This window comes from Mauremys mutica, chromosome 8 (genome assembly GCF_020497125.1).
Source record: "Mauremys mutica isolate MM-2020 ecotype Southern chromosome 8, ASM2049712v1, whole genome shotgun sequence".
Lineage (NCBI taxonomy): Eukaryota > Metazoa > Chordata > Testudines > Geoemydidae > Mauremys > Mauremys mutica.
In genome coordinates, this window is record NC_059079.1 from 3,656,865 (window position 1) to 3,671,609 (window position 14,745).

Here is a 14,745-nt window from a genome sequence, read left to right on the forward strand (position 1 = left end):
TTTAGAGCACTTTAAAATACTGCTCTTCCCCCGAAATGTTAATGGCAGGGTAAAGCTTCCATGCAGCCTGGAGGCAGAGAATAAGGGACAGGCACAGTACACATTCTCCCAACTCTGCCAAGGTAGGGCTTCATCGCTGAGTAGGGATGTAGCATTGGCACAATCACCACAGCATGTCTCCTTGAGCCACCCAGGGGCTTCCTGAAAATCCTATAGCTAGTAGGACCCTTTATCTTGCTGTATGTGCTAGTTAATTCCTGGTTTGACTGAACCAGTGATGCTCTGACCTGTTCCTGATCTAGCCTTGAATAACTCCAACGTAACCCCTCACAACAGAGAGGAGAGGCTGTTCTGCTGGCCAAGATTAGCTTGGGGAGGATTAGAACCTGCATTTGAGCCCCAGCTCTGTACAAACAAAAGTTGGACAAGCCAAGTGCTGCTTCTCAGCAACTTCTTGCTCATGGGCTCTGAAATGTGGACCACCTGCCCTATACTGCACCTCCCTGAGGCAGAGCTGTAAACAGGAGTGTGAGCGGGAGAGGGAAGGGGAGTCACTGGCTCGGTGCTCTGGAACCGCTCTGAATGAACTCAGTCAGGACAGTGGGTCTCCTCTTAGGGCACATTCTCACCAGGGCAAGCCTCCTTGGCTCCAGCACCTCCTGGGTCTGGCCTCAGAGCGTTCAGCAGCCCTGTGAGCTCCCTGCGGTGACTCCACCTGGGGAAAGGCCCCATGCACCCCGCCACAGTCAGTGACTCTCAACCAGCTTGGAAAACAGAAGGGTTTATTAGTCATCAGGAACACAGCCTAGAACAGATCTTGTTAGCACAGAAATTAGGAACATTCAGGAAAGCCATCTTGGGGGTTCCCCGCTTGAGTCCCAAACCAGGAGACTGACCAGCTCCCCCAACAGCCCAGCCTCAATCATGACCCGCTGCCCTGCCTCCTTCCTCTCTTTTCCCCACGTCACCTGGCCTGCACCTCCCACTTCCTTCTCCAACACCTCCGGCTGATTCTTGGAGAGGCAGGGCCCGACGTCAGTTGCCAGGATACAGAATGTCGGCCATTGTCTGTGCCCAGCAGCCAGACATCAGTCACACCTGCCTTCTTGGAATCTCGGCAACAATCACACACCCTTGTTCCATACACAGAGGAAACTGAGGCACGCGCACACAGTATTCAGACAAAACATTAAGAGCATTCCCCACTAGTGGTTGGGAGGGGGCAGCGTGCTGTGAGAGAGGCAGAGCCCTGATTAGGGGACCTATAAAGGCAGCCAGTGGCACAGGAACCATACGCAGAGCTGTAAACGGGAGGTTGAGGAAGGAGCGTTTGGGTTTTTGGTTTTCTTCTTTTTTCCCTTGGCAGGACTTTAGGTGGGAAGCTGTGACAGCTACCGCAGAGGTAGTGACTCAAGCAATGGAAGGGACAATGAAGATGACTGGATGTGGAAACTGCAGGACGTACGTGATCCTAGAACAGGTACCAGCAAAGAGCTTTGTATGAAGTGTAGCCTGATAGAGCTGTTGGAGGAGAAGATCCGAGGTTCGGAGATCAGGTGGAAACGAGAGATCAGGGGGGTTTGAGCAGATCATAGACTTTAAGGTCAGAAGGGACCATTATGATCATCTAGTCTGACCTGCACAACGCAGGCCCCAGAATCTCACCCACCCACTCCTGTAACAAGCCCCAGACCTATGTCTGAGCTATTGCAGTCCTCAAATCGTGGTTTAAAGACAATCAGATGATGAAGCAAAGGCACGAGGAGGCTGAAGGGAAGAGTCAAGACTTGTAGGTGCCAGCTGGACTGAAGAACTCAACGGGGAGACCGCTGCGTGAGGAAAGTGGGCAGTGGAAACGTGACTACTACAGAACCAGGCAGAGGAAAAGACCAGCTAGTGAAGGAAAAACAGGGCTCAGAACCAGGTCTGTTGAGTTGGAAAATGAGGCAGGGGCCCAGCAGGCAGTAACTGAAGCAGGGAGCGCAAGGGAGAAGAGAAGAGCGGTTAGTTCCGTAAGAGGAGGGGAGGAGCCATTGGAGATACCCAGAGTTCAGAGCCCCAGGAGGATACAGGATGACTCGCAGAAGATTGCAAGGGAGAATAAAAGACATGAGGACTCACAGCCATAAAGACCAGGAGGAAGGCTGGAGAATCACGCCGTCACCAGAAAAAGGCAGGTCCATGTGACTGGGGACTCCCTACTAAGAAGAACACAGAGGCCTGTCATCAGAGCTGATCCAGAGAACAGCAGGCTGAGCTGTCTGCTGGGAGCTAAGATATGGGATGTGGTCCTGAGGCTGAACCTAATGGGAGCAGAAAAGCCCTATAAATAAGAAAAAAGTGGGACTGGGGTAGAGATTAAAGATTATCTGGTGTGGCCTGACATGTAAACAAATACTTTGCCTCAGTTTTTAAATGAGGCTAATGGAGTTCGGGGTAGTGGCAGGGTGCCTAATGGCAGTGAGGATACAGAAGTAGAGATTACTACATCCGAGGTGGAAGTCAAACTCAAACATCTTAATGGGACTGAAGAGGGCAGGGGGTGGATAATCTCCATCCAAGAATATTAAAGGAATTGGCCCATGAAATTATAAGAGCAAGGATTTTAATGAATCTGTAAATTCAGGGATTGTACCCTGTGACTGGAGAATCACTAAAATAGTTCCTATTTTTAAGAAAGGGAAAAGTGATCTGGGAAATTACAGGCCTGTTAATTTGATCTCAATTGTATGGAAGGTCTTGGAACAAATTTTGAAAGAGAAAGTAGTTAAGGACATAGAGGTGAACAGTAGTTGGGATACAATACAACATGGTTTTACAAAAGGTAGATTGTGCCAGACCAACCTGATCTCCGCCTTTGAGAAAGTAACTGATTTTTTTTAGACAAAGGAAATGCAGATCTAATCTACCTGGATTTCAGCAAGACATCTGATACAGTTTCCCATGGGAAATTAGTTACATTGGAGAAAATGGGGATTAATATCAGAATTGGAAACTGGATAAGGAATGGGTTAAGGAGGAGACTACAACGGATCATACTGAAAGGTGGACTGTCAGGCTGGAGGGAGGTTACTAGTGGAATTCCTCAGGGACTGATCTTGGGACCAACCTTATTTAACATTATTACTGACTTTGGCACAGTGAGAATGTTTTTGTCTCATATTTGCAATGAGACAAAGCTAGGAGGTATTGCCCATATCATACAAGGAGATCTGGATGAGCTTGTAAACTGGAGTAATAAAAAGGATGAAATTTAATAGTGCAAAGAGCAAGATCATGCATTTGGGGATGAACAAAGAATTTTTGCTCTGAGCTGGGGATGTATCAGTTGGAAGTGACAGAGGAGGAGAAAGACCTGGGTGTACTGGTTGCTCACAGGATGACTGAGCCACCAATGTGACATGGCTGTAAAAAAGTCCTAGGTGAGGTATTTCCAGTAGAGACAGGGAAGTGTTATTACCATTATACAAGGCACAAGTGAGACCTCACCTGGCATACTGTGTGCAGTTCGGGCCTCCCATATGTAAGAAAGATGAATTCAAACTGGAACAGGTGCAGAGAAGGGCTACTAGGACGATCCAAGGAAAGAACCTACCTTGAGAGCTTGGCTTGTTTAACCTAACCAAACGCAGGCTGAGGGGAGAGCTGATCGCTCTCTCTAAATACACCAGAGGGATAAATACCAGCGAGGGAGACGAGTTATTTAAGTTAGCACCAATGTGGACCCCAGAACAAATGGATATAAGCAGGTATCAAGTTTTGGCTTGAAATTAGGTGAAAGTTTTTAAGGAGCGAAGGTGAAGGAATGAAATTCTAGAACTGCCTTCCATGGGGAGCAGTGGGGGCAAAAATCCGAACTGGCTTCAAGACTGAGCTTGATAATTTTATGGAGGGGATGGGATGGGATGATGGGACTGCCTGCAATGGCATGGGGCCCGTTGGTGACTGCCTGTAGCAAAAATCCCCAATGGCCAGAGACAGGACACCAAATGAGGAGGGCTCTGAGTTACTATTGAGAATTCTCTCAGGTGTCTGCCTGGTGGGTTTTGCCCACATGCTCAGGGTCTAATTGAGGGGTCTCAAAGTCCCAGCCCGTGGGCCATCTGCTGCCCGAGAACCTCCCCGCTGTGGCCTGCAGAGGAGAGATGCAGGCAGCCATGCTGCCAGCTGCAGGTGCCGCCCCCCACAGCTCCCATTGGCTGGGGGAGAGGGACAGCAATACCATTACTAGTTGCTGGGCAGAGTCAGCCATGGAGGCAGTGTCACTTTTCCCCCCCCACAATGAATATAAACAAGTCAAAATACTCAACACAACTATGTGATGCACACCTTGCTGCAATCCTGAAGGTTTCAACTGCTCAGTCACTGAGGCCAAACATCAACAAACTGACAGAACTGAAGCATTGCCAGATGTTTGGCAAACACTAAAAACTCTCTAGTAGGTGAAGAATTGTATAAAGTTGTATGACCGTTATTTCTAATAAATTCAAAATAAAAATACAATATAAATGTTTTCTTTTCTGAACACTATCTTCAGTAACATTATTGGCCCGCTGGGAGGATTTGAGGACAGGGACTGGCCCTAAGGTAAATTGAGTTTGAAACCCCTGGTCTAACTGATTGCCAATCTGACCCAGGGGAAAATTCCTTCCAGACCCTAATCAAGGCAGAGACCCTGGGGGTTTTTTCACCTTCTTCTGCAGCATGGGGCATGGATCTTGCTGGTTTAAACTAGTGTAAATAGTGGATTCTCTGTAACCTGAAGTCTTTAAATCAAGATTTGAGGACTTCAGTAGCTCAGCCAGAGATTAGGGGTCTATTTCCAGGAATTCTGTGGCCCTTTCTGACCTTAAAGTCTGTGAGTAATGTGTGGCTTTTAGAGCACTTGAATAGTTGCGCTTTAAACAGAAAGTGACACTCAACGTTAAGTAAAGCAGAACAGCAACTCTGCATAACTAGCCATAGAAAAGTATTTCAGTCTCACCTACTGGACCATGCTGCACTTCCCAAAAAGGGCCTGCTGGGAAAAGGCCCCCATCCATGTCTAGAAAGGGGCGTACATCCCTGGCGTAGCACAAAGCCAGCCTGCTCTCTTCCTTGCTGATTGTAACTAGAGTAGTTCTCTGTTCTTGTCCTACCATCTTTCCTTCACTCTTATTCCCACCAGTTTAGCCAATTTTTCATCTGGTCTTGAATTCCATTTCTTGGAAGGTCCCCGCTGTGCTCCAGCGGCAGAAGACTGTTGTGGGAAACAGGGACGATACTGACCCAGCGCCAGTGGACACCAAGAGTAACCACATACTGCAAGAGCCTGATACAGTTCAGCAGGAAGGAATGATTTTTGAAGCAGCCAAGTTGTGGTCAACCCCTATGTAACAGCAGGCGTCTCCATCTCGCTCTGTAGCAGGATTCAGAGATTCTAAGGTCAGAAGGGACCCACTGTGATCATCTAGCCTGACCTCCAGTACAACACAGGCCACAGAACAGCCCCAACGTAACTCCTCGAGCAGAGCTTTGAGAAAACCATCCAGTCTTGATTTAAAAATGGTCAGTGGTAAATTGTTCCAATGGTAATTACTCACTCTTAAATTACACCTTATTTCTAATCTTTGTCTAGCTTGAATTTCCAGCCATTGGCTTGTTATGCCTTTCTCTGCCAGATTGAAGAACTCATTATATAGTTGTTTCCCCTGTAGATACCTATAGACTGTAATCAAGGCAACCATCAACCTTCCCTTGGTTAGTCTCAAAGAACTTACTCTATTTAGCTTATCACCGTAAGGCAGGTTTTCTAATCCTTTAATCATCTCCAGTTTATCAGTCTTCTTGAATTGTAGACACCAGAACGGTGTACAAAATTCCAGCAGCAGTCACACCAGTGCCAAATACAGAGGTAAAATAACTTCTCTCCTTCTACTTAACGTTCCTATTTACACATCTGAGGATCACATCAGCTCTTTGTTCACAGCATCTCACTGGGAGCTCATGTTCAGCTGATTATCCATCCCCAAATCAGAGTCACTACTTCTCAGGAGAGAATCCCCCATCCTGTAGCCATATTAAAATGCATATTGTTTGCTTGCACTCAGCTTACCAAGCAATCCAGATCACGCTGTGTAAGTGACCTGTCCTCTTTGTTATCTACTGCTTCCTGCCCCTGTTTGTGTGTCATCTGCAAACTTTCAGTGATGATTTTATGTTTTCTTCAATAAAAGTATGACATAGCATGGGGCCAAAACCTGATCACTGCAGGAACCCACTCGAAACACACCTATTTGATTGTAATTGATCATTTACAATTCCATTCTGAGACCCATCAGCCATCTTTTAACTACTGAATGTATGCCATATTGATTTTATATCATTTTTTAAAAATCAAAATGTCACGTGATATCAAATCAAATACAACACATTGCGAGTGTATTACAACACTATTACCTGCAAAGGCATCTAGCCCAGGGGTTCTCTCAACAAATGTTTTGGTGGCTTCAGAGTGCAGCCACCAACTCTTGCTGGTGGCCGCTCTGACAATTTTTCCTAAAATAATTAACTTTAGGAAAAACCAACATATGCACATAGACATGTCAATGATCACAACCCCAAGTGTACATACAAAACACCCAAGACAGTGAGCATCCCTTACCTGGCTTTACTGCAGTCTAGGTGTCTTATTTCTATTTTAGATAAGTTCTTCAGGGTAAGGACCTTGGCTCAGATCCTCAGGGGTATTTAAGCATCTAACTCCCATTGATTTCAGAGAGTTAAGTGCCTTTGAGGAGATGAGCCAGCTCTCACTGAAATCAATGGGAGTTAGATGCTTTTAAATACCTTTGAAGATCTAGGCCCTTCTCTCATTTTGTCTCTCTACAGTACCACACATGCTTCTGGTTTTCTATCCTGCAACATCATTCATTGTCTGCCAAAGAACAAGGTAGGCTGCTGATGCTGTTGGGCAGTCGGTTTGCAGGCACTGAGCAGCATAAGACACTTTGGGAAGAGACAACAAATAAGTAACGTAGATGCCAGCATTGCCCTGCACAGGATGCATGTGTGAGGCCATTTTTTTTCCTGGTACCACTGCATGTAACTCATCACTTTATAAAGGTGCTATATGAAACCAAATTTGTATTTCATACCTAGGAACTGTGAACACTTTTTAATGAGCTTGTGGGATAATCAGTTTTTCCACTTTTGTCCTTTTGACCACAAGAATCACCATTTTGTTTTATTTTTATTTTGAAAGCAAGTTGGGAAACAGTTTACAAAACTGATCAAGAAAAAAAATTATGAAAATATTTAACTAGATTCATCTTTGGTTACTTCTTATTGCAGTTCCAATAAAACATACACCATTTCCATAGTTCAAAAAACATCAAAGTCAGAAGATCAATCAACATAAAAACAAGATTTGCTTTCTTTACATATTCATAAATATCCACAATATTAGAAAAAACTTTTTTTGCAAAGATTTTTTTCTGGCAGTGTTAACTTACTATTGTACACAGGCTACAAACTTCTTCCTAAGCCTTTAATTACAAGTTTAGCTATTTACAGACTGCAAAATATTAAGACATAAAACTCCTTCATAAATATGAAAATAGATCATCTTGCAAAGATCTTTAAACTTATTTAATCAAATATCCACCTGCCCCAAAAGGTTATTTGTTTTTGCATAGAAATGTAGTGACATGCAGTATAACAATAGCATTAAGTGCAAACAGGAATTATTCAAGTGTCTTTAGTTGTACTGGCAAGAAACGTTCTGTACATGAACACCTTTCAACAAAGTAGAATAAACCTATTATAGCCTTTTGCCCTGCATCTGCTTCTTTTCAGGGGCAGCAATTTACCACATGTGCTCTCTTACTTGTATGTCACCGATCAGCAACAACAAAATAGCTTATAACAGACATTTAAATGAATCCAACATAGAAAGAACTGAAGTGAATTTAAGTTAGATTTCTTCAGATGTAGCAGTGTCTAGAAATAATTTAAAAAGCTAGAATTGCGTCCATTAGAAAGTCAAAACCATGATAAAATGCAATCGGAACAAAGCTTTTCATCGCATTACTGTAAAACGAGTGGTTTGCCTGAACTCATTTTTAGCAGTTTGTATTAATGGTCATCAATAGCTGGGGGAAGCTGCCTCACCGTATGGGCTACTAACTATATCGTGTAGGACGACAGCATCTGTGAAGCGCCCAAGCTCCATCTAACCAATCTAGTCTAGCCTGGCTCTGCGTGGCCAGATGGACAGTTTATGGTTAGTGTTAACCACATCAGACCGCAGAAAGACTTGGTTTTCTGAGACTTACCAATTGAAAAACCAGACTTACATACATGTGCCACTCCCACCACATAGCATGACGTCTTTCCCAAGTACCAGGTTAACAGTCCATCACCATTCCTTGGCATTTCCATCTCTGACCCAGCTCCAACTCGGCACCACGGGCTGGAAACGACAGGGCCGTGCCCTGCACAACGCAGCTGGCTTTGTTTAAACAGTGGAATACTCTCCCCCTCCCCCAAACTAAAATTATTTTACCCATTGTGTTCATAAAACGGCTGGGGAATACAGATTTTAAAACAATTCACCCAGGGGAGGAGAGGAGAGGTCAGTCAGACGAGCCATGGATGCGTCCCATGCCTGTCACCTCAAGAGCCTCACAGTCAAGTTTAACAGAAGAGGTGAAAGCAGAGCTTCCAGTGCAACAGGCCTCCCCAGTGAGATGCTGCTGCAGCATCATCGTTGGTTTAAGACCTATGAACAAACAAGGAGGCGCAGTTCTTTACTCAGTCTTTGCAGTGGGACTGAAGGCAGAAGTAGGATGCGGGTTAGATTCCCTGCAGCCCAGTGATGCTTCCAGATAGAAACACTTCTTGTTATTGCTCATTTGCCGGACGTCACAATCCTAACCCTGCCTTGTGACAAAACAGCAGCTGGTGAGGATGGTTTCCTTTGCGAAAGGCTACAATTGTAAAACAAGCATCAGCTGGATGATTGTTACTTTGATTAGCTTGATAGTTTCTCAGCCTTGAACAGAAACTGCATGTATGTGGGTAGCACCTGCCAGCCAAGAAGCTCCACACTCTGTAGCCTCCCAACTGCCCAGAGAGGATACACAAGACAGAAAAACTGCCAAAGATGAAAAAAAGGATTGCTCTAGAAATCAGCACCTTTGTGACAGAGCCGGCGTGCAGGAGCAAAGAAGGGTAAGACGACCTTATTAGGGATACACATTTTTTCTTTCAAGCTACCAAGACCTGTCCCATTGGCAAGGCCTATGCTAAGGAATTCAAGGAGGCCCAGGGATTCCTATTTAATTCTTCACAGTCAATGGCAAGGGGCAATGCTGCTGGCCACTTTCACGTGAGCACTTGAGACAGGAAATTTTAAGTAATCCATGGGTCAGAAGACAATAATTTACCACCCCACAAACCCAGGCTTCATCTCTCGTTCTCAATCAACCTTCCTAGCTGGTCTCTAAAAACCCCTTCTTCCTCATCCTCTATTTCTGTGGGGTGAGACAAGCAGAGGAATAACCTCATTTCCATCAGGGGACACTGCTGCTTTACATTTCCTCTCCCACCATCAGTGCCAAGTCCTCCCAAGGCTTCAGCATTGAAACAGGAGTCTCCAAGTGAGTACTTGGGGAGAAATTCACTCCAGTACCGGGGGCCATTAAGTGATACAGAGGGGCTGTTGTGAATGTCAGTCTTACAGATAAGCTGATATGCGGCCCGGTGAGAGCCAGGAATGATAATGCAGACAAAACCCCACACATTCTAATCTGGGGACGTGCAGTTGCAAGGACCATATAGGAAGCTGTGCAAATATAACCATAGGACAAGCTTTCTGTGTATTTCTACCATAGGGCTAGCACCTGACTCTGACACACACAAATGTGCCCAAAGTGGCTGGCTTTAAACACACTATTGTTTCTTTCAAATTTACATTCTGGTGGAAAAATAAAACTGCACTCAGATGGCTGCTGAAGGCAGAAGCAAATGGAGATACATGCGCCTGTTACTCTCTTTTTGCCAAAGCAATATATAACATGGAATTTATGGGGAAAAATTGATTTTCTTCAGTGTCCCTAACAAGCTGAAAGCCTTTGTGAGTCTGTCCTAATCCCCTTCTCAGTGAAAGGTTTCTTTAGATTTGCATGCACGTAGCTGAAAGCTTTGCTGTCAACTTCCATTGCACTGTAGGTTTTTATTCTTTGACAAATGTATTAAGCAAGCTGCTTGGTGTAAATAGAGACAGATTGTTATTGCAGTGGAAACGCCATCACATTAGGAGGAGGATGTCTCACAGGACTGGAAAAGGGTAACAGGCCCCTTGTCTCTGGGTCACTGATTCAAGCTTGGCCAAGGTCAGTAGTGAGTGACGAGTTGTTCCCAGAATGCTGTTTGGTGGGTGTATGTGGAAAGAGTTAATGGTGTCAATTCACTTCCTCATGGACAAGTGTCCACAACAGAAAGCTTTTATTTGCAGTTTCACAAGAGGCCAGTGAGTGAATGTGCCTGAGCTACCCCTCTTTCAACCCAACAGTAATCTCCCTCTGTGGCAGGTTAGATACCCAGATGGCTGCGTGTATGGGGGAAATCCTAAAGTGTTGTGTCCTGTGCTGTATCTGTAGGGATGCACACGCGTCTGCAGTCTCCAAGGCTGTTGAGCCAGCCTGTTTCACTGGGAAACTGAATCCCAGGGAACAAGAAGCATGCAAGAGAATGGTTTCCTCCTGTTACTCAGCAGGTACTTGGCGTGCTGCTAAGTTTTCAGAACTGCTACCAGCAGAAGATGTGTGTTTTCCTTGCTTTTGAAATCAGTTTGTTCCAGAGTGTGGTGTGAGCCTACAGATCCTGTTAGAGCTCTGAGATCTGAAGGCATTTGTATCTGCCTGGCACTGTCCGAGAGAGCCTTTCTTCCAGTATCAGACAAGGCTCCCAACCGAATTCACATGCACCAGCTAGACAGAGCGCTCAAGTGAAAGATGCAGGGCTGGGGTTCAAATCACTGACACACTACCAAGCTCCTGCTGCATACAGCCCTGCAATGATTATGGGACCCCAGGTGGGCATCGTGCCCGATGCTGGCTGCAGTAGTTGCCTCTTGTAGTGAGCTAAGGGATGATGTACACGTTTAAAAATAAAATAAAAAAATACTGTCTCTTCAGATGCGCTTTGCAGCCCCTGTTTGATGGCCGGTTTCTATGATCCACTGAAATATCCAAGACTTAGCACTACAGGAAAAAGTTAAAAACTAAGTCAATGGGGACCGTGTGTTCCCACAAGAATGTATCTGGGTTTTAAGCCCTCTCCTTAAATGTCACATTTTGACTGTGTGCTGCCAGATGCTGACATATTAGGAGGTGCCAGTGAAAGTGGGGCAGAGCTGTCCATATCCAGCACTTCAAATGACAATGTCTCTCTGCCTAGCTCCACAGAGGGGTTAACACTGAATGGAGGCTTGGAAGCCTCTGGCAGTAAATTCTTCCGGATCTCATCTTCCACCTCCATGTCTTCAGAGGAGGCACAGCTCGCAAACAATCTCAAGGAGCTGCCTTCCTCAGAGTTGACTGAATTCTGGGCTGAGCGCCCCTTGTATCTTAGGGACTCGGGCTGAGCCTGCACTAGCAGCTGGTTATATCCTGGATCCTCTCTTGTGTTCTTAACAGGACAGAATCCATTTTCCTCCTGGGACTCTGGCCCATCAGAGTAGTCCATGTCCTCCTCTTGCTCTGGCACCAAAGGAGAGTCCTGCCTGTGAGATCTGACCTGAAAGGGAGGGATTTCTGATACTCCATACTTACTGCTGCTCAGGAGTTTTTGCCGCATCTCAGCCCCGAGCTGGGTCGAGTCGCACCTACTGACTGTTGAAGACAGACCCCCAAAAGGGACATAATCTTTATGCAGAAGTTCAGGAGAGACTGGGAGAGATCTGCACCGCCTCCCAGGGGGGGAAGAGAATTCCTGCCAGTCCGTGCTATAAACCTGCCTTGACAGGAGCTGGCTAGCCTTCAGGCAGTCCTCTGCCTCTGGGGAGTGCAAGTCAAACACAAGGGAGATCACAGACTTGCTTGGCATGTCAAAAAATTTGATCTTCCCCCCCTTCAGATCTTCCCTGGCATTGAAGGGGTTGACTTTCCGTGCTGCCCCCTTGCTTGGTGTGTAGTAGGGGTCCTGTACATTGATCTTCCGGGAAGGCTTGCGGGAGAAGATATCCGACTGACTGCGTGACAGCAAGATATTGCGGCGTGGGCGGGGTGACTTGGGCGGGATCTTGTCATCCAGAGAACTCAATCGCTTTATTCCTAGTCCTTTTTCAATCAGCCCTGAATAGGAGAAGAGAAACACCTTTAGCTTTGTGGCCAGACATGCTGCTGGCCTGGCTCACTCCATCTGGGTCACAACCTTACAAGGAAGGGGGAGATTCCTTACTTATAAATGATGCTGTCTTACAAGGAGCATCCTCCACAAGCACACACTCTTGGGTTACCTGTGAGTTCCTGTATGGCAGGGGTTCTCAAACTGGGGGTCAGGACCCCTCAGGGGGTCACAAGGTTATTACACGGGGGGTCGCAAGCTGTCAACCTCCAACGCAAATCCCGCTGTGCCTCCAGCATTTATAAAGCTGTTAAATATATTAAAAAAGTATTTTTAATTTATAAGGGGGGTTGGACTCAGAGGCTTGCGGTGTGAAAGGGGTCACCAGTAAAAAAAGGTTTGAGAGCCATTGCTGTATGGGATCCCTGCGTGCAAGGAAGGTTGGGAAGTTTTGTTCCCCTCATTCCCAAGTGTAGGCGCATGCTCTTAATGCGAAACGATATGCATCTAGCATCCTAAAATGAAGCCATATCCTTTTATGGCTTTTTTAATTTAAAACCGACAACTGAAATAATGATTTAAAAGTATTGCCTCCCTGTGCTACTAACCTCTTAAATGATTCAAACTGAAGTAATTCTGAAGTTTGAATTTGCTTTTCACCATTGGTGCAGTTTTACTTTCTTCATTTCACTCAGACTGGTCAGTTTACCTATTATTTATGGTCAAATCTGTCCACACTAGGGCAGTGCTAGTTTTGGTTTTACAATACAGCAGGGAAGTGAAAACCCAAAGGAGACGGTCATTTTACAAACTTTGATGTGAATGAAAATTTGTTCGTCTGTTTTAAAATTTTTATACAAACCCTACTTTTTGAGTGGCCCTTCAAGTCCCATGTCAGTAAATTCACAGGCCAATGAACAGGTCTTTTGAAGGGGACAGCTAGTAGCTGTTCTCTTTTTCTAGCCTCTTTTGGGTCCCATATACTAGCAGAACTAACTCAAGTGCAGGATCTGTTGCGGTAACTTACCATTAAAAAAAGCTAGAGCACAAAATACTAACACAAAAACGCTGTGAGTGAGGTTTTCACAAAAGCTTAAGACACCTCCGTGCTGTGAAAGGTGAAGGCAGAAAAATCAATACTTCCCTCTGGAAGTGGAGAGATTAAATTCCATATGAGCCTTCACACAGTACATTATGCAGTGCAGAAACTAGGGAGACAGTAGTTTGACTTTGTAACAAGAGGTTATAAACACTGTTTAAATCCATGTAATAAAAGCTGCACCATTCGAACAGGGTGGAAAAAGACATTCATAATTATTCAGGAGGAAATTTTTTAAAAGGCTCTCCTGAGAGTTAGCACCTAACTACTACTGACTTTCAGTTGGAGTTGGGAGCCTCTCTGCGCTTGGTGCCTCTGGAAATCCCCATCAGCTACCACAGGGCAATGCTGACTGATTAGGTAGGAAGTCGAAGATTTTCTTCTCAGGATTTTTGTTTGTGGGATAGATGCATAGAGATACCTACTTTTCCTTCAGACCCTGTTACAGTTTAGCCCGTGCTCTGAAGGACATCACTGGTCCAGAGTGAAAGAGGCCAGTTAAAGAATACTGTGCAAGATCTCCCTATCACTATGGGAACCTGAGAGCGGCTGGGGAAGGAGGGAGGAAGGAAAAGTACGTGTAAGAAGGGGAGCGTCCCATGGCACATGCTTTCCCCCTAGCCAGCACCCCACTGGTACACATCCTCTTTTGTTTGCAATGTAGAACTTTTTGATTTTTAAAAGTGGACTGTTGGATTTCAACCCCAAAAGCCAACTCTATAAAAGCTGCAAACGAGTCAGACTTCTCACTATCCTGCTACAATAGCTCCTTTCCCGCTGCACACTAGGTGGCACTGAGGCGCTGCACAGGAAGGGACTCCAGGCCAACAAACATTCCCCACTGGGTTTCGGTTTTAGTCTTTTCTCCAGCGCTCTCAGCATTTCTGGACAAGAGATAAAAATCTTGTATCGACTGTGCCCTTTATCCTGAAGGATTCCAAAGCACTGCACAAATGCTACATGTACATACACCAGAGACCTGTATTTATACCAGGGTGTGGTGGGGATAAACCATGTGCCACGCTGACAAGACATGAAAAATTGCATTTATCATGCACCACTGTCTACCTCCAAATCCAATTCTGCCAGGATTCATTCTGCCATCCCAAACCCCTCAGCAACTTGTGAGGCCCTGGAACCCCCTCATTGCTTTACAAGGGGAGGCAACACTTATTTGTAGCTCTGGCTACTTGCAAGATTTGAGAGCTTAAAACTGCAATAGTAGGAGTTACAGCTTTTTGACTGGTTATAGAGGTCTCTAAAAAATGTCCTTTCCCTCAGAGGGCTGTGTACAGTATGACCCGTGGTACTAAGGC

The 14,745-nt window shown here is 45.4% G+C and overlaps 1 protein-coding gene across 2 annotated transcripts in view; it reads right to left on the minus strand.

Annotated features, from left to right (window-relative positions):
• Positions 1-7,199: 7,199 nt before the first annotated feature.
• The window catches only part of TESK2 (testis associated actin remodelling kinase 2), a 116,296-nt gene continuing 108,750 nt past the window's right edge, over positions 7,200-14,745 (minus strand). For both annotated transcript variants that reach the window (XM_045027547.1, XM_045027548.1), the window contains one exon: positions 7,200-12,338. In XM_045027547.1, the coding sequence (XP_044883482.1) occupies positions 11,326-12,338 (1,013 nt within the window). In that variant the 3' untranslated portion in view covers positions 7,200-11,325. The remainder of the gene's footprint in view (positions 12,339-14,745) is intronic.